The following is a 22,416-nucleotide window of genomic DNA, read 5'->3' on the forward strand; positions in this document are numbered from 1 at the left end:
TTTTGCAATTTAGTTGATTATTATCCCCCAAATAAATTTTGGATGTTCTTAATTGTTCAGAGATTTCCTTGGTGAAGTGTCATTTATTGTGACCATTAACAAGTGCTGCAGCACATCTACATATGTCATGCCATTTAGGAGGCACATTGCTGAGGGTTGTAAACAGACAATCAATGTTCAAGTGCAGCCAAATCACGAAGAGCTGGATGAGAGGCCTCTAAGTGGAATTTGCGGAATAAATATATATATATATATTTAGAAAAAAAAAAAGGCAGAGAATAGTGTGGAATTTTTTTTTAAAACTGTGTGTAATACAAATCCAGCCAAAACAATAGTGCAAAAAGTTACAAAGCAACAATCTCTTGGGCTAATGCAGTATAGGCTATACAGAAACAGCCACGATGAAATGTGCAGATCAGGCACAGTGAATACCAAGGAACCAAGGAGACGGTTAATATTTCAACCCACAGTTTGTGTTTTGGATTTTTCCCCCCAAATTTCCATACAACAGACAGACATCTAGACCAGCCCAGCAAGCTATGGTGGAAGTGTGCAGTCCAGAAGAGACCATGGAGACACAAGTCTCCTGAGGCCATGGAGATCCGCAACAGGCTGAGTGGGAGTAGCACTTGGTGTATAGCCATGTTCTGTGGTGGAGGATGTGGGTCTCTTTAGACTGCTCAGATTACTGGAACCTCGTTATCACATCCCATTCTACAAGTTTTTCACTGAATGTTTCCTTACATCTATAAATGAGGGTGCCTGCCCACGTTAACGCTGATTAAAAAACACAAGTACACAAATCTAGCTCCTTCATTGCTGGTGTATGGACCCAGAACACCACCACAAAATATTTCCTTGGCCTAAAAGATCACTGGATTAACAAGGAGTTTTAACAGAGGAACAGGAGTGCTGTACTGAGAGGCTTTCGAAGGGAAACACAGGTACCGCCATTTCCGATGAGTTTCTGAAAATGTTAGAAAAATGACAGACTGCCAAAGACAGCTGCCATGCTGTTCTCCATGATAACGGCACTAATATTAAAAAAAAATAAGAGCTTTTAATGATTGTAATGTATACAGTTTGGGCTGTTTGGCAAAACCCTGCAGATGTGCATTAATGATGCTTTATTTAAAAACAAAAAAACAAAAACAGTCCATGTTGAAATTGATCAGTGTAAGTTAAACGGTGGTTTTTAGGCTGGACCCATGATTTAAGCTGTACCCATCCAGCTCAGACCAAAAAAAAAAAAAAAAAAAAATCATTTGAATGTTAAAGCAATTGTTCAGAGTCTTGAAGAAGAAACCAGGCAGGAAAATGCCAATAATGATGATTGGCAAAATCAAAATTGAAAACAAAGAAACTGTTTATCGAGCCGCCGAGAAAGAAATCTTGCATGGAGACTACAAGTCTGGAGTTTCTGGGATGAAATTGTACAGGAATCTCAGTCCACAGTTTCCTCAATCGCTGCGGAGACGGAGCTGTCACTGAATCTGACAGAGCCCTGCACTCCCCGGTCCGCCGACCCTGTGGAATGGTGGAAACACAACGCAATCAGGCCTCCTAATCTCGCAGCGATCGCGATGTCTTTTCTTGGAGCTCCGCCAAGCAGTGTTCCCTCCGAGAGGCTGTTCAGTTCTGCTGAGGATCTCCACGGAGACCATCGCTGCAGACTTCTCCCCGAGAATGCAGAGAGGCTGGTGTTTTGGTTTTTTTTTTTTTAAATAAATAATGCAATTTGCCCAGAGTAAACTACAGGTATTAAATACAGTCTGAATGATCTCATCAAAAACGCACGAATCATGCTATGGAGTTTGTACTGTAGTCAAATTGCACACAGAAAATACAGATATAAGTTTAAGGTTTCTTAAACTTTGTGCATATCTCAAATAGACTTGCATAAGGTCATCTAATAATGGCCATAAATATGCTATGAATCACTTTAATTTACGAAAAGATTTTACAGCACTGTAAAAATAAACGTGGAAAGATTTTTTTCAATCATGTTGTCTTGTCTGATTTGTCATAGTCCATGTTTGACAAACATTAACAGCTACTATTCGGTATTCAGTCGAATACCAAAAAAAGTGGATTCGTCACATCCCTAGTTTATAAACCAGTGAAACCCCAGAATTTATGGAGAAAAGTTGGAAACAGTACCAAGTCTATGTGGTGTTCTCCAATTTACTAAAACAAATGAGACTTTTCACATGGAGGTACAGAATAAGATCACTCTAAAAGTCACACAGACACACACACACACCACACACATACACCCCCCTCAGAGAATACTTAAATTTCACACAAATTATTGACTGAAGAGCAACAACAATGATTTACAGAGACAAACAAAAATACATGAGGTACAAATAATTCTTTAAAATTGGTTTTAATCAAGGAAATGCAAAGCAACATTATAGTGACTCACCTTTCTGTAATCCGGTCTTCACTGTAGCCTGAGGAACTGTTTCAACCTGTTTGGACAGAAAAATATGGCATTAACAAGGAGTTTTTTTCCACTTTTGATTAATAGAGGGAAAAAAATAATACTTCCATCAATCTAAGTAATGATGAGTGAATTAATGTATCTGAATCTGAACTCAGTCCCATCTTCTGGGTAAAGTTCTCTGTCTCAAGGTCAGGGAAGGTTTAAATCCTAGCTGCCTGTGCTGAATACCAGGTGACAACGCACAGCCACATGCTTGCTAGCAAACTTTTCCCACCATTCCCTTGGTAGATGAAGATTACTTTCCTCAGTGTCTGGGAGGCAAGAGAGGGGTTGTTTCTGCAACCAGCCCCGATGTTGCTATAAAACCCCTCCCGCCCCAAAGACGTTAGGATAAATTTTTACTTACTATGATACTCAGGTTAATGTAACTCACGCCACTTTAAGACCCTTCCGCGCCTGCACTCACAGCTAAGTTGCTGGGAATCAGGACCCTCTCTGTAGAGAGTGCTACAGGGCTCCATACAGCTGGAAGCTCAATACTTTTGCTGCTAGTACAAACTTAGTAAGTTTGTGATATTGCAAAAGCACTTTCTTGAGTGTCTTATGAACAGTGTCTTGATCCTACATTAGGAGAGCGAGATCAGAAGTTATTCTGCCAATGTATATGTAAAACACGTGGTAATTTGAGGATTAACCATTGGAATTAAAGAAAGGATGCTGTTTGGAGGAGTTCCTGTTTAAGCTATGAACTGAATTTTATGTTTCTTTAAGATGTGGTGAAATATGCATGTTCAAACACATTTTGTAAATATTTAAGGATTGTTCTAAGCTTTTTAAAAAAAATTTTATTTTTTTTACAACAGGTAAAAAAACATACAACAGAAGCGCTTTTATAAGATACAATTAGTAATACAAATATAAAATCTTCTAAACAATCACTGGTATTGTTCTACTACTAACTATAACACAGTGGCATTAACAATTTGTCCCATTTTTGTACTCATTCTGCTTATTAATTTTAAACTGACTGGTCACAGACTGAATTTGGGAATCAGCTGGCAAAATCACAACTTAATTTGGGTGATGAATACTGTAGACTTGCAAGACCTGAGAAAGATTTTTTGGAATATAATTTCCTAAGTATGAAAGTTAATTATGATAAATGAATGACAAATTAGTATATTATCTAAATTTTACTTAAATATTTCTGGGAAAATTGTTTCACATGCTTGATGATACCATAGAGCACCAACAAAGTCATCTTTTAAGTTTTGTAAGTTTAAAATTATGAAGGAAATAATAGAAGTTCACACTCTTCCATATTAATTGGTTTTAAAAATATAAAACTTATTGGAACTAATACCATTCAGAATCCTTTTTGTTTAATAACAGCTGCCTGGGCTGTAAAAATGGATATTCTTTCACTTTAAAAAAATTAAGAAAAATTCTGACTGTGAGTTTAATTAAAGGGAGTATGGTTTCTAAAAATTTCTTTGAAAAGGTAATTTAATATGAATATAACACACTGATTAGATTGGTTTAAGACCCTTTAGTCAAAATGCCCCTCCTCTTTTTTTTCTTTTTTTTACTTAAATAGTGTTTATCTGATAACCTAGTAAGAGATGAGTATCATTCCACTGGGAAAATAACATTCCAAAAAATCTGTGATACCAACAGAAAAACCAGATCATCTATGATTATGTTTCTTAAATATAATTCTAGCACTTAAATTAATTTGATTTGTTTAAAAAATAAAAACAATACATACCAGCAGCTTAAACCAAAAATCAAAATTAAAAAAAAAAAAAGGGAACTCAATGATGGTTCCAAATAAAAATCATGAAAACATGAAATCATTTTGCTCATAACAGAAACTTCAAAATAAATGTGAGGAATTCTTTAAGAGTCTTGCACCACTGGCTTCCCATCTCCTGAAGCCTGATTGTTTTCTGTGAAAATGCTTGAAGCAGAATCACAGGATGGTTGTATTAGAATTGGGTACTGGAATTCACCAGGGCAGAAGCATAAGATAGTCCAGAAAGGAAACCCAGTGTGGGGAAAGTTTCTTTCTTTTAAGATACCAATATAAGCCACAACATTTACAAATACAATGTTTTAACTCTCTACATGTAGGAAGCCAACCTGCTCCTTTTTGATCTTCTTCTTTGGCACAACCTCAGTGGATTTCTCTGATTCAGAACGAGTTCTAATTGATCTTCTCTGTTGCTTTTTTTCTACTGAGCCTAAGAGATGATTTAAAGAAATAAACAAATTGAAAACTCATTTAAGGATGCCTCGACATTCATGTAATTAAGATTTGCCCAAATTCCCTACTTTCCTTATCCATTACTTTTGGTCTTTTAATTGTAAATCACTAAAAAGGTATTAAATATTTGGGAGCACATAAAAATTTTTATAGATCAAATTATAAAGGCTCATAGGCTGAGACTGGGATTCATAAAAGACTCTATATAAATTAGGAGACTAGAGCTTTTAAAATTATAGTCAAACTAAAATAGCAGAGACATAGTTTAGTTTTAAGGCAGATAAACACATTTAGGTAATTATAATTCAAGGGATAAAGGGACTGAAGGCATGGAGGAAAATGACTTTATTCTCATAGTTCACATTAGGAATTTTTGGTTCAAAATTCAATCAGTACTACATATTTTGCATTTTAACAAATGAATTAAATTAATTCTATGTATCAAATACTTAACAGTGCACTTATACAAGTTTTCCTACTGTTATATTATTAACAACGAAAAGGAAAAAAGCAGGAAAGGCACAAAAATGCTGACCAAAACTAAATCATTACTTTGGCTATCAAGGGACTTGTTATACTTTAGAAATAATTAGTCATGGAAAACTAGCTGAAACAAATTATCACGCTTTTTCATATTAAATGGTAAAATAAGAAACTATTAAGATTTTTAAACAGTAAAATTCTTGGAAGGTAAACTAAAGAAAACTCACATGGACCCCAATTTGCACAGGATAAAACAGATTGAAGACCACAACTTGAAAGAACACTAAGTCAGGAATGATTCCATTCTGTAACCCTGAGAAGAATACCTTCAGTGCAGCTATTCTACATCTTTTCAGTGCTTGGACCACCTAAACAATCCTTCCTAGATAATAAACACCTTTTGCTTGCCGTAGCAGAAAGCTGATTAGACCTCCTGTAAAATCTGGCAGAAGCTACTTCAATAAAGCCTTCAGATCACCTGTGTATTATTTGGTTTTATTGTTTTTGTCTATATGTAAAAGGCTTCCCTCACCTTAGTTCAAGGCCAAAACAAAGAAGACTCCAACTACTTTTGTTCTGGGGAAGGAGTAGGTAGTTTCATAATATATTGTTTCTGAATTGTGGTTAATTGATTTCTAGCAGAGAAGTCACAAATGAAGTTGCTAGCTACTTCCTTTACTCTCACTCTTCTTACACTGATGAAAATATTTATCAAAACAACAGATATCTACCCTCAGAGGCACCCGAGTATCCCAGAGATCCATACTTTAGTGTGATCATCAGTATTCAAGTACCTACCAGGGAAGAACAACATAGAGATAGAACTGCTTAAAACAAACAAAAAATCTTTACTTGTTTTGAGGATGACAACATAATTGTTCCATCAAGTACAGATGATATTTGATCTATTGTCTTACAGAAGATAAGGCAACATGACCTCTTAAAATTATTCTGAAAGTTACCTGAAGAACATAAATGCTACTACATCTAAAACCACTAAAAAGTATTGTTTATGGTCTAAAAGAGGAGGAAGTGAGCATCTCTGGATTTGGAAAACAGCTTAGAAATCTGGTATAAATACAAACACAATTCTGCAAACCATAGAAATGTAGCAGTGTCACAGTCTATGTAGCTCCTAAATTTACTACGAAAAGGCTCAAGAATTCTCTCTGAGTAGTTAAAACCAACTGAGATGACGATGTAATTCATTTCTGAAGGGAGATCAAATCTCTTTTCTGACTTTTCAACTACAGACATACCTAGGAGATATTGTGGGTTCAGTTCCAGACCAATGCAATAAAGTGAGTACTGCAATAAAGCAAGTTGTAATCTTTTTGCTGGAGGTGGGGGTCTTACCATTAATTTGGAAAAAACACAAACCTCTGTGAAGCGCAATAAAATGAAGATATGCCCATACTAAAGTTATTTTCACAAGAAGCAAAATGGTCATTTAAAGTGACAAAATATGTTTATCAACTACAGCTGGTAACCAAATTTAAACCAAGGTCAAAGCTTTAGAACACTCATGCCTATATTAAGATTCCAACATTAATTTACAACCTAATCACATGTGCCTGCTTAAGGAACTGTGTGCTTTTTCCAGATATAAAGAATTATAACCTTCCACTTAAAACAACAGTAAAAAAAAATTCATAGAACTTAAATCTTACAATGAAAAGACTACATGAAAATAAAATGTTCAATAGCTGAGGGGAAGGAAATAACCAACTCCATTCAAAATAAAAGTATAATATTTAAGATCAGTCATATTATATGAAGAATTTACTTTCTCTCTAGTTAGGAGAATATAGATGTTTAAATAAAGATCCTCCTATTCTAAGTATCACATTTAAATTCAGATAAATTATCAATAGTTTAGTGTAAGGAAAAATAATAAAACTGATACAGCTAACTATGGAGAACTGAAGCCAAAAGATTCATTCAATATTCAAAGAAGGGAACAAATATATTCAATTATCACTAATAAATGCAAAATATCCTAAGTCTATTTATTCACTCCTTCAACACTGTAATTTCACTTTTTAATATTATTATTTTATGAATGTAGCTTTATTAATTTGAATATTTTTTCTTTTTTATTATTAGTTTCAGGTGTACAAAATAATGTACTAGACACCCTCACAATGTCACTTTTTTATATATATTTTGAAATGATAAAAGTTGCAAGTCTGATTCTGGACTTTGCTACTCCCCCCTGACTTTAATTAAGCTTCCTTTCTCAACTCAATTTTGGATAAAGGCATACTGTTTAATATGCCCCCTCCAATATATGCCCCATCTCCTCTGCCACCACCTTTCCTTGTCCTGCAGCCTCATTCCTTTTTTTTTCTTTCTTTTAAAAAAAATTAGTTTATTGGGGTGACAATTGTTAGTAAAGTTACATAGATTTCAGGTGTACAATTCTGTAGTACATCAACTATAAATTACATTGTGCGTTCAACCACCGAGTCAGTTCTCCTTCCATCACCATATATTTGATCCTTTTTTTTTTAAAGAAAGCTATCCCCAGTTGTTTCCTGAACAATGATGTTTTTATTTAGATTTTATAATGAGAATCTTAACTCAAAATTTCCCTTACAAAAATATTTACTCCTTTCCTTAGTGTCACTCAATCACAGGTTTGCCTGAGTTACTAATGATTCAGGATTACTACTTCAGGTCTTAAGACTTTAATCCTTCTAGAGAGGTATTTGGTCACTTGTTAGATCACAAAAAAATTTTAAAAGAACAAAGTGAAACAAACATCTTTCTCCTAAACTAAGCTAGTTTGATATGTAACTCTTTTCTTGATGGCTGTATGAAGCAGTAATACTGTTATATAAACCAAACCTACCGGATACTCAGTTAAACCATAAGGTCCTTAGAAAGTCAGTCTCTTAATAAAAATTACTTTGACTATTCCAAAGGCACAATCTTACTGAATATAGGCATTTCTACTATAAGCAATATAGCTTGATTTTCAATGCATGGTATCTGTTCATCAGAGAACAGATTATAGTAGGAGGGTTGCGCCCTAGGCCCCTTAGCTACTAACATAAAGCACAACTAAGACTAATGAAAAGAGGTGGGCATCTGCCAAGTTGTTTCTAATAGGGAATAAAGGAGGAAATGGCAAGAATGTGTTAATAATGGAAAAGTAAAGCTGTTATTCTCATGCAAAGAGAGATAACCAAAAGGTCCATTTACTCAGGTATGTGCAGATTTTATAACTATACTCTTTTAATTATAAAACACTCCTATTATGTAAATTCCTGTAGGAAAAACAACTATTACCATGAATGGCTCTCAAGCCCCTAAACAACTCTTTCTTATTCAAATAATTGCTTTTATAGTTTGATTTTTTAAAATATAACTTGATTTTGATACCTAAAGGTTTCTTAGGAACATACCTATCATGCTATAGCAGAACAGAACTATGACCTCAAAATGCATCTGTCTACTTTTCATTCATACCTACCTGTAGAACCAGATGTTGCTTCAGATATATTCTGAGTTGCCTTTTCATTTCTCTGGTTTGGTGTAGAAATTATAAGTCTGTCTTGTCCCCTGACACTTATCTCCGTTTTGTTACCAATTCCCTTCAAAATAAGGCAAATTTAAAATTAGGTGATTACCAGGCAATGGCATCATTGGCTTATAAAGATAGTTTAAGACTAAAATTTGCTTGAATTTTATATGGTCTTGATTGCAGCAATTTATTATCTTACCATTATCAGAACAATTTTATTAAGTTATCAGGATTATTCCAAAATGTGCAATGAGATTATGGGGGGTAAAAACCTCTGTCTAAGTCCAGATGATGAATGTCACTGAAAAAATGAATATGTATCACATAATTTTCTGTCAAAAACCACGTATTTCCTGGTCTGAATAGTCCCTCACTTTACCCATATCATAGTAAGAGAACACTAGTCATTTTCATTTGGTAAAATACCCTATGCACAGATAAAAACGTCAACAAATCTTGAAAGACAAAAACATCCACAGGCGCAGCAGTATGTCACTCATGGTGACCAAAATGTGCATCCAATAAGCAACTTGGAGCAGACAGAAAGCAGATACAATTACAGTTCTGTCTCATTTTAGGTATTTCAATGAAATAAAGGAATTATTTATAAATATATATGCATTTTTAAAACCTTCATTTATAAAAGGTTGGTTTTATCTCGAATTTCCATTTAAATAGCACTCTTTGGAGGGGGATGACAAAAGTTTGATTTGTGCATCTAAAAAAACTAGCTCCAAGAATGGAGCCAATTTGTATTCAAAAAAGATGCAGAATATTCATTTGCTATTCAAAGCTATCAGCAGAACCAAGGGGGGACTGGAACAAGTTTTTCCGAGCAGCTTAGCCTTAATGCAATCGGTTGAACCTATAGGCAGGAAGAGGTTAAGAGAGGACCATTACACTTCTCTCGGAAAATATATCACTAATAAGGCATGCCTATATTTAATTATTTTAATGTGCATATGACAAAACATTGCAGAAATACAGAATTCTTTAAGAGTGCACATGCATGAGGTGCCACTAAATTGAACTCACAAGCCCACAATTGTGGTATTGGTTGGGGGCACAGGTAGTGAAGAGGTCCATGAGTGAATAAATATTACAAATCTTATGAAGAGTTTTAAAGTCTTAAAACTAAAGTATAAGTGCCCTAAATGGAGGCCCAGGGCTGGCTGATGGAGACATTCAGATTTACCTCAGACCCAAGCTATCACCACAGTTAATTGTTAAATAACTAACATCGTTCTGGTATTTCTCTAAAATGCATTAGATATCCCAAAGCAACATGAGCCTAACAAAATTGCTGGTGCAACCAAACACATCAGCAGGTACAATTATTACAATGGTTAATTCAGATAAATAACAAAAATGGTTTAAAAAGAAACACACTTTTCTACTAAGAAAAACTATACAAACTAGAAATAGGCAAAGTGCCTATTTTTTCCCCATGACTTTAGGGAGCTAGCCTCAATTTTGGCTGCACAGCTCAAGACTAATCTAGTACAGATGGGGCTATTACAAAATGGGGGAGGGAGAAGAAAAGCAGCCTTTTTGCCAATGTCTTTTTTGCCCCCTCCTGAGCAAACTGGCCATACATTTCAAATGCAGTGGATAAAACGGGTATTTAAGTTATGACTGTGTTATCTTTTAAATGCCAAGGTTGACACTTATTAAATACTGTTTCCCAAAAAAACCATGAAAAAAGGAGGTACCTTTGTTGAATAAACAAATTGATCGATAAATTTCCCATCTCCTGTAGCATTCTGAAGAGCAAACACTTGTTCAATTTTCACAACTGGAGACATGTTACACTTCTGCAAATCCAGGCTCCCTTTGTGCATTGTAATGGAAGCTGGTAAGGATTTCCTTGCTGCTGCTGTCTTCCAGGCAATTTTAACAGGGGGTGGTTCGTCCTCTTCCACACTTGTATGCCGCCTCTGGCTATGTCTCCGAATTTCAGTACTTGATAGTGAGGAGGCCACCTCACCTGCATTGGTCTGTTCCGGCTGAGTATTCAGCACTGATCTTGGTCTCCGGGTTTTTTTAACTTCAGCTTTGCAGGTGACATTCTTTTTTGCTTGGGATAAAGCCTCCTCAGGCTGTTTATCAATATAGATAAAAGTATACTGTTCTATTCTTTCCTCTCGGGTCATTTTCAATGCTTTCTCTGCATGGGCAATGCCAATATCCCACTGAGCACGTTCTCTCTGTGGTCGCGGCTTCCGAATCTTTGAAAAGAGATACAGGCTTTATGGGACGCACTTTAATCTATCATGTACACTTAAAACAATAGTATTCCCATATGAGCCTGTCATCTTTCTAGGTATTCATAAATATCTTCAGATTCTTCAGTCAAATCAATGAAATGTGCTAACTCCTTAACTCTGATAAACCGGTATTACTATCAGATGACATGCAGGTCTATGGTTTTATATATCCTTTGCTGACTCTACTGGACAAGTCCCTCAAAGAAGTAGTCATCCTTCTCACATCATATTCATAAAAAAGTAGCAGTAATAAGGACAAAGAAAACAAAGATTACAGAAATGATTGTTTTCAGTGGCCAATAAAACACTAACATTAAGAATGACACCGTAGGGACGACTGGATGGCTCAGTTGGTAAGAGCGCGAGCTCTGAACAACAGGGTTGCCGGTTCGATTCCTGCATGGGATGGTGGGCTGCGCCCCCTTGCAACTAAAGATTGAAAAAGGCGACTAGACTTGGGGCTGAGCTGCACCCTCCACAACTAGATTGAGGGATAAAGATTTGGATCTGAAGGGCCCTGGAGAAACACACTGTTCCCCAATATTCCCCAATAAAATTTAAAAAAAAGAAAGGAATGACACCCTAAGGGTCCAGGGTGCTACAGAGCTCACAACAGAATGAAGAGGAAGGACAGCGCCCCGAGGAACAAATGTAAGTTGACAAGACATAGCAAAGTAGGAACGTATGAAAGAAAAAATAAACCTGAATCAGTTTCCACAGGTCTCTGTGTCCAGGCTTGATCACAAGACTTTGGATTGGCAAGGCAGATAAGAAAACTTTAAATAAAGGTATGTGAGATGACCCAAGTAATTGGGAATTATCCAGGTTAGACTGAGGTAACCAGAAATTGGGGAATTAAACTCTGAGATTGTATAGTATACATCAAACTCTGACGTATAAATCTGTAAAATGTTAAATCTGACAAAATTAATCAAAATCCCCTGATTACATTTAACTTTGAAAGTGTAAAAATATGACAAATTTCTGAATCACAAGAGACCCTCACTGAAATTAGTTAAATTTAAAAATCTCAACCAGAGTATCAAGAGTTCATGGCAAAATTCTAAAATGTCCACCACCACACCAAACATATTTCTTAGTTCCATCACTTGTGTGACCTTGATTGAACCAGTTAAGCTTTCTGTGCCTCAATTGCTTCATCTGCAGAAACAGGAATGGTATCTACCTCATTTGTTATGAAGATTAAATGAAGTAATATATATAAAACACTTAAAACAGTGCCTGTCTCACAGTAGGTGCTAGCCAAATATTTTTCAAACTTTACTTTCATAAAAAATTTTGCTAAATAGGGGCGGCTGGATGGCTCAGTTGGTTAGAGCACAAGCTCTTAACAACAAGGTTGCCGGTTCGATCCCCACATGGGCCACTGTGAGCTGCGCCCTCCACAACTATATTGAAACAACTACTTGACTTGGAGTCGACGCATCCTACAAAAACACACTTAAATAAGTAAAAGTTTTAAAAAATTTTGCTAAATAAAAGTAAAGGGGGACCGGCCCGGTGGCTCAGGCGGTTAGAGCTCCGTGCTCCTAACTCCGAAGGCTGCCGGTTCGATTCCCACATGGGCCAGTGGGCTCCCAACCACAAGGTTGCCAGTTCAATTCCTCGAGTCCCGCAAGGGATGGTGGGCTCTGGCCCCTGCAACTAAGATTGAACATGGCACCTTGAGCTGAGCTGCCTCCCGATGGCTCAGTTGTTGGTTGGAGCGCAGACTCTCAACCACAAGGTTGCCAGTTCAATTCCTCGACTCCCGCAAGGGATGGTGGGCTGTGCCCCCTGCAACTAGCAACGGCAACTGGACCTGGAGCTGAGCTGCGCCCTCCACAACTAAGACTGAAAGAACAACTTGAAGCTGAACAGAACCCTCCACAACTAAGATTGAAAAGGACAACAACTTGACTTGGAGAAAAGTCCTGAAAGTGCACACTGTTCCCCAATAAAAGTCCTGTTCCCCTTCCCCAATAAAATCTTTAAAAAAAAAAAAAAAAAAGTAAAAGGGAATTATGGAAAGAACACTGAAATAGGGGGGAAAAATCCACATTTCACTAGCCTCTACTAGACTTAACATACATTAATTCAATTCATAACAGAATCCAACATTGTATTAAGCAGTTTTTAATAGTATTATGTTGTTTATGACATATAAAACTTGTTGATATACTTACAATAAATGAAAAACATTAGACTCAAAGGAGTTAAAATAATAAATCATTCTAACAATGGTCTGAATTCAAATATAAAGTCTGAATTCTACTAAATTATGAAGTCCTTTAAAAACCATATTTGATTAATAATGTGAACATACTGCCAGTTACCTTTTGTTTCTCAGAGTGATTACTGGCTTGTTTGGTTGCCTCAGCGAGTAATTCTTCATACTGTTTATGACCTTTATACTCTCGGACCCGCTTTTCATGAACCCATGCCCTCTCTGGCTGGTTGCTGAAAAACTGGACGTGATATTCTCGGGCACCTGCAAGTAAAAATCCTTATTAACCATTTCAGAACATAAACATCCACATATACTTTGCCAAAAATGCAAACCTAAGCCAGGTTCCCTAGTATTACTCCTATTAGAATTTGTGTGTTTTGGATTGTCCAAAGATATAATCCAACACCTATCAATTACACAACTAATAGTTACAGTAAAAAATTCACCCCAAATGATTAAAATTAGTTCAGCAAATTTTAAGAGAAAGAAAATCAGAAATTCTGCTGATTATCAGATTTGTTACCTTGGTTACACTTATTTTTATATGCCTCAGACCTTTTTACAAACAATTATGGGTATAAATACGCTTTTCCAGCTGCATAAAGTGTGCTTTACAGACCGGGGGTGGTGGAGGAGAGGCCACTGAGACTCTTTCAGGGATCTTGTGAGATCAAAACTGTTTTCATAATAATACTAAGATGTTATTTGTCTTTTTCACTATGTTGACATTTGCATTTAATATTGCAAGAGCAATGGTGGATAGAGTGCTGGCATCTTAGCATAAATAAAAGCAATGAGTGACACCAAACTAGTGCTGTATTCTTCACAGCGATACACTGGCAGTTAAAAAAAACAAACCAAAAAAAAACAAAACACCCAATTTTACTTAATGTTCTTGATGAAGCAGTAAAAACAATTAATTTTACTAAATCTCAACCCTGGAATAGACGTCTTTTTAATATTCTGTGTGACAAAATGGGAATTATGCATACAGGACTTTTGCATGTAGAAGTATGATGGTTATCTTGAGGAAAAGTACTTGTGTGACTGCCTGAATTGCTGCAAAGTGAACTGGACACTTTTATGGAACACCCTTTTCACTTCAAAGGATGACTGACAAAAAAACTGGTTATTTGAACCTGAGCATCTGGTAGATTATGTCCTCAAAAAACGAATAAAGCAAGTTTGTCACTTTAAGAGAAACAATTGACAATATTTGTTGCCAATAATAAAATTTGATCTTTCAAGCAAAAATATTAGAATTTAAAAAACTTGTGGTTGCCCCTATTAGCCTTCTAACTTCCCAATAACCAAAGAATTTTCTGATGAAATTAAGTGGTATTAACTAATGTGATTTAAAAAATTATCTATGGGCCGGCCCGGTGGCTCAGGCGGTTAGAGCTCCATGCTCCTAATTCCGAAGGCTGCCGGTTTGATCCCCACATGGGCCAGTGGGCTCTCAACCACAAGGTTGCCAGTTCAATTCCTCGAGTCCCACAAGGGATGGTGGGCAGCGCCCCCTGCAACTAAAATTGAACATGCACCTTGAGCTGAGCTGCCGCTGAGCTCCCGGATGGCTCAGTTGGTTGGAGCGCGTCCTGCCCCTGCAACTAGAAACGGCAACTGGACCTGGAGCTGAGCTGCACCCTCCACAACTAAGACTGAAAAGGACAACAACTTGAAGCTGAACGGCACCCTCCACAACTAAGATTGAAAGGACAACCACTTGACTTGGGAAAAAATCCTGGAAGTACACACTGTTCCCCAATAAAGTCCTGTTCCCCTTCCCCAATAAAATCTTTAAAAAAAAAAAAAAAAAAAATTATCTATAAGAAATGGGTCAACATTTGGAAAGCTATGCATGACTTGGTAAACCAATATTTTTTAAGTGCCCAATGTATGATGTTAAAAACAATCATGAAAGGTAAAAGATCCATTGAAAGTGCAAAACAGAACCAATGGATTTTAATGTAACAAAGTATAAAAAGTTTGTTGATATAATTTCAGATTCCAGAATACAATGACGCCACCACTTCTTGAGTTTTGGTGTAAAAACAGAAAATAGATCCACAATTATCTGAAAAGGCTATTAAAATACTCTTCCCTTTTCCAACTACATATTTGTGTGAGGCCAGATTAATTTAACATACTATAACCAAAACAACAAACCATAACGGATTGAAATCTAGAAGCAGATACGAGAAACCTAGTCTTCACTTAAGCCAGACATTAAAGAGATTTACAGAAACGTAAAACAGTATCATTCTTCTCATTAAATTTTCTGTTTGTGAAAATAGTCATTTTTCAGAAGAATTAATAACATATATAGTGGGTTCTTTTAAAACGAACTAGTAAATATTTTAAAATTTTCTCAGCTTTAATTTCTAAATTAAATAGTAATAGATATAACCCATGTAAACAAAAGTTTCTTAAGAGTCCTCAATTTTTGAGAGTAAAAGGGGTTCTGGGATCAAAACATCTGAGACCAGTTGCTCTAGAGTAGAGCTACTCTGAAAGTGTAAGTCAGTCTGAGACAAAATAATCACACAAGTTAAGAGTGAACATTTAGAACCTATGATAATTTGACATTGCCGTGACAACCAGACATGTGATCAGGGATACTGTACTCTGTATTTTTTCGGAGGTGGAGGCCTTTCATTTTTCTGATAATTTTATTGTGTTTGACAGAAATATTGATCCATGGTGGACTGAAACTTTTTTTTAAAAGAACAAAAACTAGTTCTTTACCAAACATAGTTTGAAAAACACTGCTTCAAGAAAAAGTCTCAGGTCAATTTCTACATAGAGCAATGTAGAAACTGGTCTTCTTGGGGGAATCCAAGATAATTTGACTGTACGGTGCAGTTTTAAATGAAGGGAGAAGAAGACAATAAGCAGATCCTAAGTAGAAAAATGTGGATATTAGGCTTAAATTGAATTAATTTAGTTATCTGAAATTGATTATATCTTGGATTTGAAAAGTTTTAATTTTATTAGACATTAACAGGAAATTATCTAACGGATTATTTGGAAATCTAATTAAAATTTCATATGGAAAATAGCCTATAAGAAACACACACACACAACTCAGATTTCCATATCATCTAACCTGAGAAGACCCAAGTAGAAATTCAATTACAATTAATCAAAGAAGTTTATCAGAAGTCCAATCATTTTGAGGGACAAAAAACAGAAATAGGTGAGTTTGGAGGATAGGGTTGTGGATAGCAGGGTTGAAAGAACATAGGATATAATCTGTTTCAAAATGTCAAGAGTTACTTATTCAGAAGTAAACAGATAATCCCAAAGGACTTGACAGTTAAAAACACAAAAACTAAAACTAATAGATAACATAATCTCACTTTCATCTTTATTTTCAACTTCTTCCACCATTAAAATCATTTGCTACAGACAAAACAAATCAAACAACTTGCCTTTTTGCTAGCACTTTGTTTCCTGCTGGCTGGAAAACCTTAAAATAAGAGGAAAACCCTAAAGACCTGAAAGATTGAGAAATAAGCACATCTGTCTTTGAATAATGGGCTATATTTCCAATAGAAAAATGTTGAGGAAATGTTTTTATATTAACAAAAATAATATAAAGGTAAAACCATCCAGTTTTAAACTAAAAAAAATATATTAGGGGGCCGGCCCGGTGGCTCAGGCAGTTGGAGCTCCATGCTCCTAACTCCGAAGCCTGCCGGTTCGATTCCCACATGGGCCAGTGGGCTCTCAACCACAAGGTTGCCAGTTCAATTCCTCGAGTCCCGCAAGGGATGGTGGGCTGCGCGCCCTGCAACTAGCAATGGCAACTGGACCTGGAGCTGAGCTGCGCCCATGACAAATAAGACTGAAAGGACAACTTGAAGCTGAACAGCACCCTCCACAACTAAGATTGAAAGGACAACAACTTGACTTGGAAAAAAGTCCTGGAAGTACACACTGTTCCCCAATAAAGTCCTGTTCCCCTTCCCCAATAAAATCTTAAAAACAAAAAAACAAACAAAACCCCACAAAATGAAAAAAAAAATTAGGAGTAAAGGTTACAGTAAGTATGTGATATCACTTAAAACTCTCAGTAAAAATCTTTACTTTCATATCTATTAATCACACTATGTATAAAGAAAAAGAATTACTCTCAAACTCTTAATAGTATTTACATATCTGGAGGAAGAAACTATGGCACCTTTCGCTTCTGACCATACATATTTTTGTATTGTTATAAACAGAAAAAGTATTTCAATTTTACCTTTTAAATGTAAAATGAGACCTAAACAATGAGATACAATTTAAAATAGACATGTGATCCAAACATCTTTCAACATGCTCTTTCAAATATCTTTATGTGTGAAAACTGTTAAATACATTTTCCAAAGCTAAGAATCTTACTAATAACAATATGGAAATCCATGAGTACTTTATATAATCAAGATAAATTTTAAAGTAGCTTAAATAAGCAACACAAAGGACTTCACAGGCATCATGTGTGGAACAATCAACAAAATTAAATTTTATGTTGTGTTTTTTGGTTTTCAGAAAAACTGTTAGAAAACTACTTCATTTAAAATCACACCACAGTCAGACAATGGAATATTATTTGGCAATAAAAAGAGATGAAGTTACTGATACATGCTGCAACACAGATGAACCTCTAAAAGACTATGCTAAGTGAAAGAAACCAGACACAAAAGGCCACATACTGTAGGATTACATTTATCTTTCAGAAAAGATTACATTTATCATGTCCAGAAAAGACAAGTTTATAGAGACAGAAAGTAGTTAGTGGCTGCTTAGGGCTGGCGGAACAGGGGAAGAATGAGGAGTGACTACTAACAGATATTAAATTTCTTTTTTGGGTTGATGAAAATGTTCTAAAATTAGATTGTAGTGATGGCCACACAACACTGTAAATGTACTCAAAAATCACTGAATTGCACAATTTAAAGGGGTGCATTTTATGGTATATAAATCATATCTCAAGAAAACTATTATTTTAAAAACTACTGCAGAAAAAGAAATTTTAAAAATAATCAGAATATACATTTTATTAAAACCTAAATTCTTAGATTTTGGGTTTCCTCAATAATACAGACAAAATCAGTTTTTCCTACACTAAAGTAGGAGACTAAGGGGTACCAGACCAGATTAGATTAATTCAGAATACTAAATTTAAATATTTCCTTTGAAATACAGATGAGGCATAAATGTGCTTTCATTTGTATTCCATTTTTTAAAATGCAGAAATTAGCAGGTTTTCATAAAGGAATTAAATATGAAACTCTTTGTATCATCTCAAAAGGATGCTTTTCTAAGGGAAGAGAACTCAAGAGTGACAATTCTCACCTGATATAATAACTTAGGGTGCTCTAGAGGCACAGATATAGACATGAATTGTTTTATTTAAGAAGGCTTAGACCTCTTGGGAAATCCTTGACCCTTTTTTCTCCCATTCATAGAATCATAGATTATTAAACCTGCAAGGTACTTCAGAGATACTCGTCCAACACTCTTATTATATAAAGGGAAGAACTAGAACTGCCTCCCTCAAACCTACACAAATTATGACTAGGTGAATTTAATTACTTTTCCTTTAATATATAGTAGTGTTTAAGAGTAGAGGTTATGGAATAAGATTTCTTGGGGGTGGCCCGTTAGCTCAGTTGGTTAGAGCATGGTGCTAGTAGCACCAAGGTTGCTGGTTCGATCCCCACATGGGCCACTGTGAGCTGTGCCCTCCTTAAGGTAAGAAAAAAGATTTCTTTGAGACTCTATTTTCTTACCTGAAACATAATAATAGTACCTACTTCATAGTGTTGCTGCTATGAGGACTGTATAATACGTAAGAGAATTGCTTAATACAGTGCCTTGCTCAAAAGCAAACATTCAAAGATTTTTCTTTCACTTCTGCCCCACTGCTGCTTCCAATTACCCCTGCCTTTCATCAGCAGGTTATACCGACAAGATGACTGCCTTCTGCACCAGGGCAGATTCCTAGCTATGCAGCACAAGAGTTATAGATATGGCTGATCCTGTCACACATCTACCTGGCCAGACTCAGGGACACTTTTTCTTCTCATAACAGTGAACAGGGACCAAGATAGAAAGTTTAAAGTGAGAAAAAAAGAAATAGGTGCAAAGTTGTCACAGACAATAAGGGACTCAACATGTAACAAGAGTGAGTTGCAAAGCAAATATCCAGAAATAAATTCCAAATTCAAACCTTCCTCTGGCTAATAGGCAAGTCCATTCTAAATGACAGAACCTCAGAATCTAATCTACATATTTTGGTCAAACCCAGGAAAAAGACCAGAAAAAAGTTAGAACACACCTTTCTAAAATACTTATAATACCAACATTTCTAAGGTAGGATCTATGCTATCTAGCTAGATTAAAGCTATACTTCTATGTCATACTGAATTTATAAGACTGTCCCAGTAAATGTACAGATTTAAAAATGGAGTGGAGGAGGAAAACAAGCATCCTGCAAAATTTTTCAGGAAGAAAAGCACTTGTCTGGCTAAAAAAAATTTCTCCCCATAGGAGTCAATGCTGAAATTAAGATGTTCAAAAAAAACTTGGCCCAAATGCCTATTAAGCTCATACAATACATCTTATTATTTATCCATCTCCTTTCTTTTAAATTCATATGAGAGGTCAGTCAGATTAAGGTCTTTTAAAAAAAGAAGTATGAAAGAATTTATAAAACAAATGCAAGGTGTTTAAGGGGAAAACAAGGACTGTATCAGTTGAAGAGACTCCGTCAGTTAAGATGATCACGATTATTTCACTGGTTATTAAAAACTGATATAGATATGCATATTTTGGTGTTAGATTATATATCATGTATGTATTCTTGTGTCCATATACAACATTTAAGATTTCACTTTTTTCTTTCTAACCTTTAACTTAGTATCTATATATACCTTCTCTTACCTCTTGTGTTAATTTTGGTATGAACCTCGAGTTGGGGATCGCTTGAAACCATACAAGGCCACCAAGGATAGGTTCCCACCTTTGACCAAACAAGATCGCCAACATGGAACTTAACACCAGCAGACACTTCCATTGTTGGAACAGAAGATAATATTGGCTGAACCTATAGGAAAAGGTCATAAAGGTCATCAGCAGAGAAATTTAAAAGAAAATATGTACAAAGTATATTAAACATGCTACCCATGTAAACTTTATCTTCAGTTACACTTTTCTCTGATACCTGCTACTCAAAACTAGCAAAAGGGTAGAAGACAGGAGGAAAATAGTTAAAAAGCCCCAATCCAAATACTAAAAATAGAATTGATGGTTTCTGTTGCCAAATTATTGATAAGGTACCTGGAGAATTCGCATAACTATTAAAAAGTGGTTGAAGTTTTGAATAGGATAATAATTCACTGAAAATATCTACCTCCTAAACCAGCTCCAAGATTTATTTCAGTATAACTTCTGAAATAAAGAAGTATGGAACTGTAATAATATGTGTTAAATATGTTGTAACCTAATCACTGTGCTTTCACCTTCTTATGACATATTTGATTAGACAGTATTCAATAAAGCAACTCACCGGGGTTTCCTCTTTCAGTACTAGATCTTCTCTTGGTTTTTCTGAAACAGGATCAACCCTCTCATTTGGTATCTAGGTGAAAAGAACAAAATGGCAAACCAAAGAATAATGACTCACACAAAAAGAATCAAAGAAAACTAAATAGCAAAGAGAATAAAGGATGTTACAACTTAGGCAGTACATGACGCTATGTCTTAACAGTCATTTTCTACTCCACACCATATTTCCCATTTCTTATTTTATTACTTTTAAAACTTAATTTCTTAATTTTTTTTTAAAAAACCTTTCAGAATACAGAAAAATGGGCACTCTGAAATTGCTAGTAAGATGTAATTTGGAATTTTTCTGGAGAGCAATTTGGCAAAATGTATGAAAAGTCTTAAATTTTCAGACTCTGACCCAGCAAATACACATATAAAAATGTACACTGAAAAAGCACTGAGGTATAAAAATATATATGTAAGTACGAAAATATGTACACCAGTACTATTTGTAAGAGCAAGTATTAGAAACCGCCTAGATGTTAAAAAATGTAGAATTTGTTAAATTGTAATATAACTAGATAGTTAAATAATATAAATTTTTAAATGACATGGGAAAATAATAATATAATATTACTTAAAAACAGCAAATTGCAAAGCACTTTGTACAGTATGATTCCAATCTTGGAAAACAATTTTCTTTATGTGCATAGAAAAAAGACGAGAAGGATGTCACAATGGGATGGAATACGTGATTTGTATGTGTGTGTGTTGTTCTATATTTGTCAAGTTGGCTATAATAAACACACTATTTTTCTAATCATAAAATACACAAATATGTTATTTAAAAATTAATTTCTACAACCCTCTAAGGAGGCAATTTGGAAGTACCTATCAAAATTCAAAATACGTACACTCTTTAATCTTGTATTTATATTTTAGGGACCTATTGTACAAAATACACAAAATGAGGAAATTTAAACAGAGGGATGATAACTACAGCACTATTTCATGTTATAAATCTACATGTCTATCAACATCTTACTTTTTATTTGATACATTCTACACAAAATTGATAAGGGTAGTTATCTTCGGGGAACAAGATCAGGGAAACCATGAGGTAAGATCTATACTTTTGTGTTACGTCCATTTTCTGTAAAAAGCAAATTGCTTTTGTAATTTAAAAGATCTTTTAAAATCTCTCACTTGTCAAACAACAGAATTTACTTCAGATGGCTTAAAAAGTGGGGTATGTCCATTAAATTAGGTCTTAACTCCACTAAAAAATATGGCTAATTCTAGAAGCTACTTAAAATTCTCATTTAATTAAAGACATTTAAAACACCGTTGTAAAAACATAGTTTTATTAAATAAACTATAAAAAGTTTTTTGAACTGTTAGCAAATGGTAAGCCAGATTAATATAATATCCGAAACCTCAAGCATCAATCATTCATTCAACAGTGCCTATAACTTTCTAGGCACTGTTCCAGAAAATGAGTATACAATGGTGAAACAAACAGATGTGATCCCTGACTCAAAGAGATTAGAGTTGGATAGGACAGATAGACATTAAACAAATAAAAACACAAACATATACTAACACAAAGTAAATGTATGAAGAGAAATAATGGTGTATGTGTGTATCTTTAGA

General features: G+C 35.2%; 1 protein-coding gene and 1 non-coding gene across 12 annotated transcripts in view; one reads left to right on the forward strand and one right to left on the reverse strand.

The window, feature by feature from the left end:
* The window catches only part of NSD3 (nuclear receptor binding SET domain protein 3), a 105,965-nt gene that overhangs the window by 41,527 nt on the left and 42,022 nt on the right, over positions 1-22,416 (reverse strand). For 10 of the 11 annotated variants that reach the window (XM_074329632.2, XM_074329631.2, XM_019748085.3 and 7 more), the window contains 7 exons: positions 20,783-20,854; positions 20,158-20,320; positions 13,331-13,485; positions 10,440-10,955; positions 8,677-8,797; positions 4,592-4,692; positions 2,429-2,474 (listed from right to left, as the gene is read on the reverse strand). In XM_074329632.2, coding sequence (XP_074185733.1) covers positions 2,429-2,474; positions 4,592-4,692; positions 8,677-8,797; positions 10,440-10,955; positions 13,331-13,485; positions 20,158-20,320; positions 20,783-20,854 — 1,174 coding nt within the window. Of the gene's footprint in view, positions 1-279; positions 1,528-2,428; positions 2,475-4,591; positions 4,693-8,676; positions 8,798-10,439; positions 10,956-13,330; positions 13,486-20,157; positions 20,321-20,782; positions 20,855-22,416 lie in introns of those variants that run through there. The other variant, XM_019748087.3, reaches the window with a different exon arrangement.
* TRNAT-AGU (transfer RNA threonine (anticodon AGU)) lies at positions 18,870-18,943 on the forward strand. The gene has a single exon. It is a non-coding gene; the product is annotated as a tRNA-Thr (tRNA).

The sequence above is a fragment of the Rhinolophus sinicus genome, chromosome 16 (genome assembly GCF_057876585.1).
Source record: "Rhinolophus sinicus isolate RSI-liver-muscle chromosome 16, RSI-T2T, whole genome shotgun sequence".
Classification (NCBI taxonomy): domain Eukaryota; kingdom Metazoa; phylum Chordata; class Mammalia; order Chiroptera; family Rhinolophidae; genus Rhinolophus; species Rhinolophus sinicus.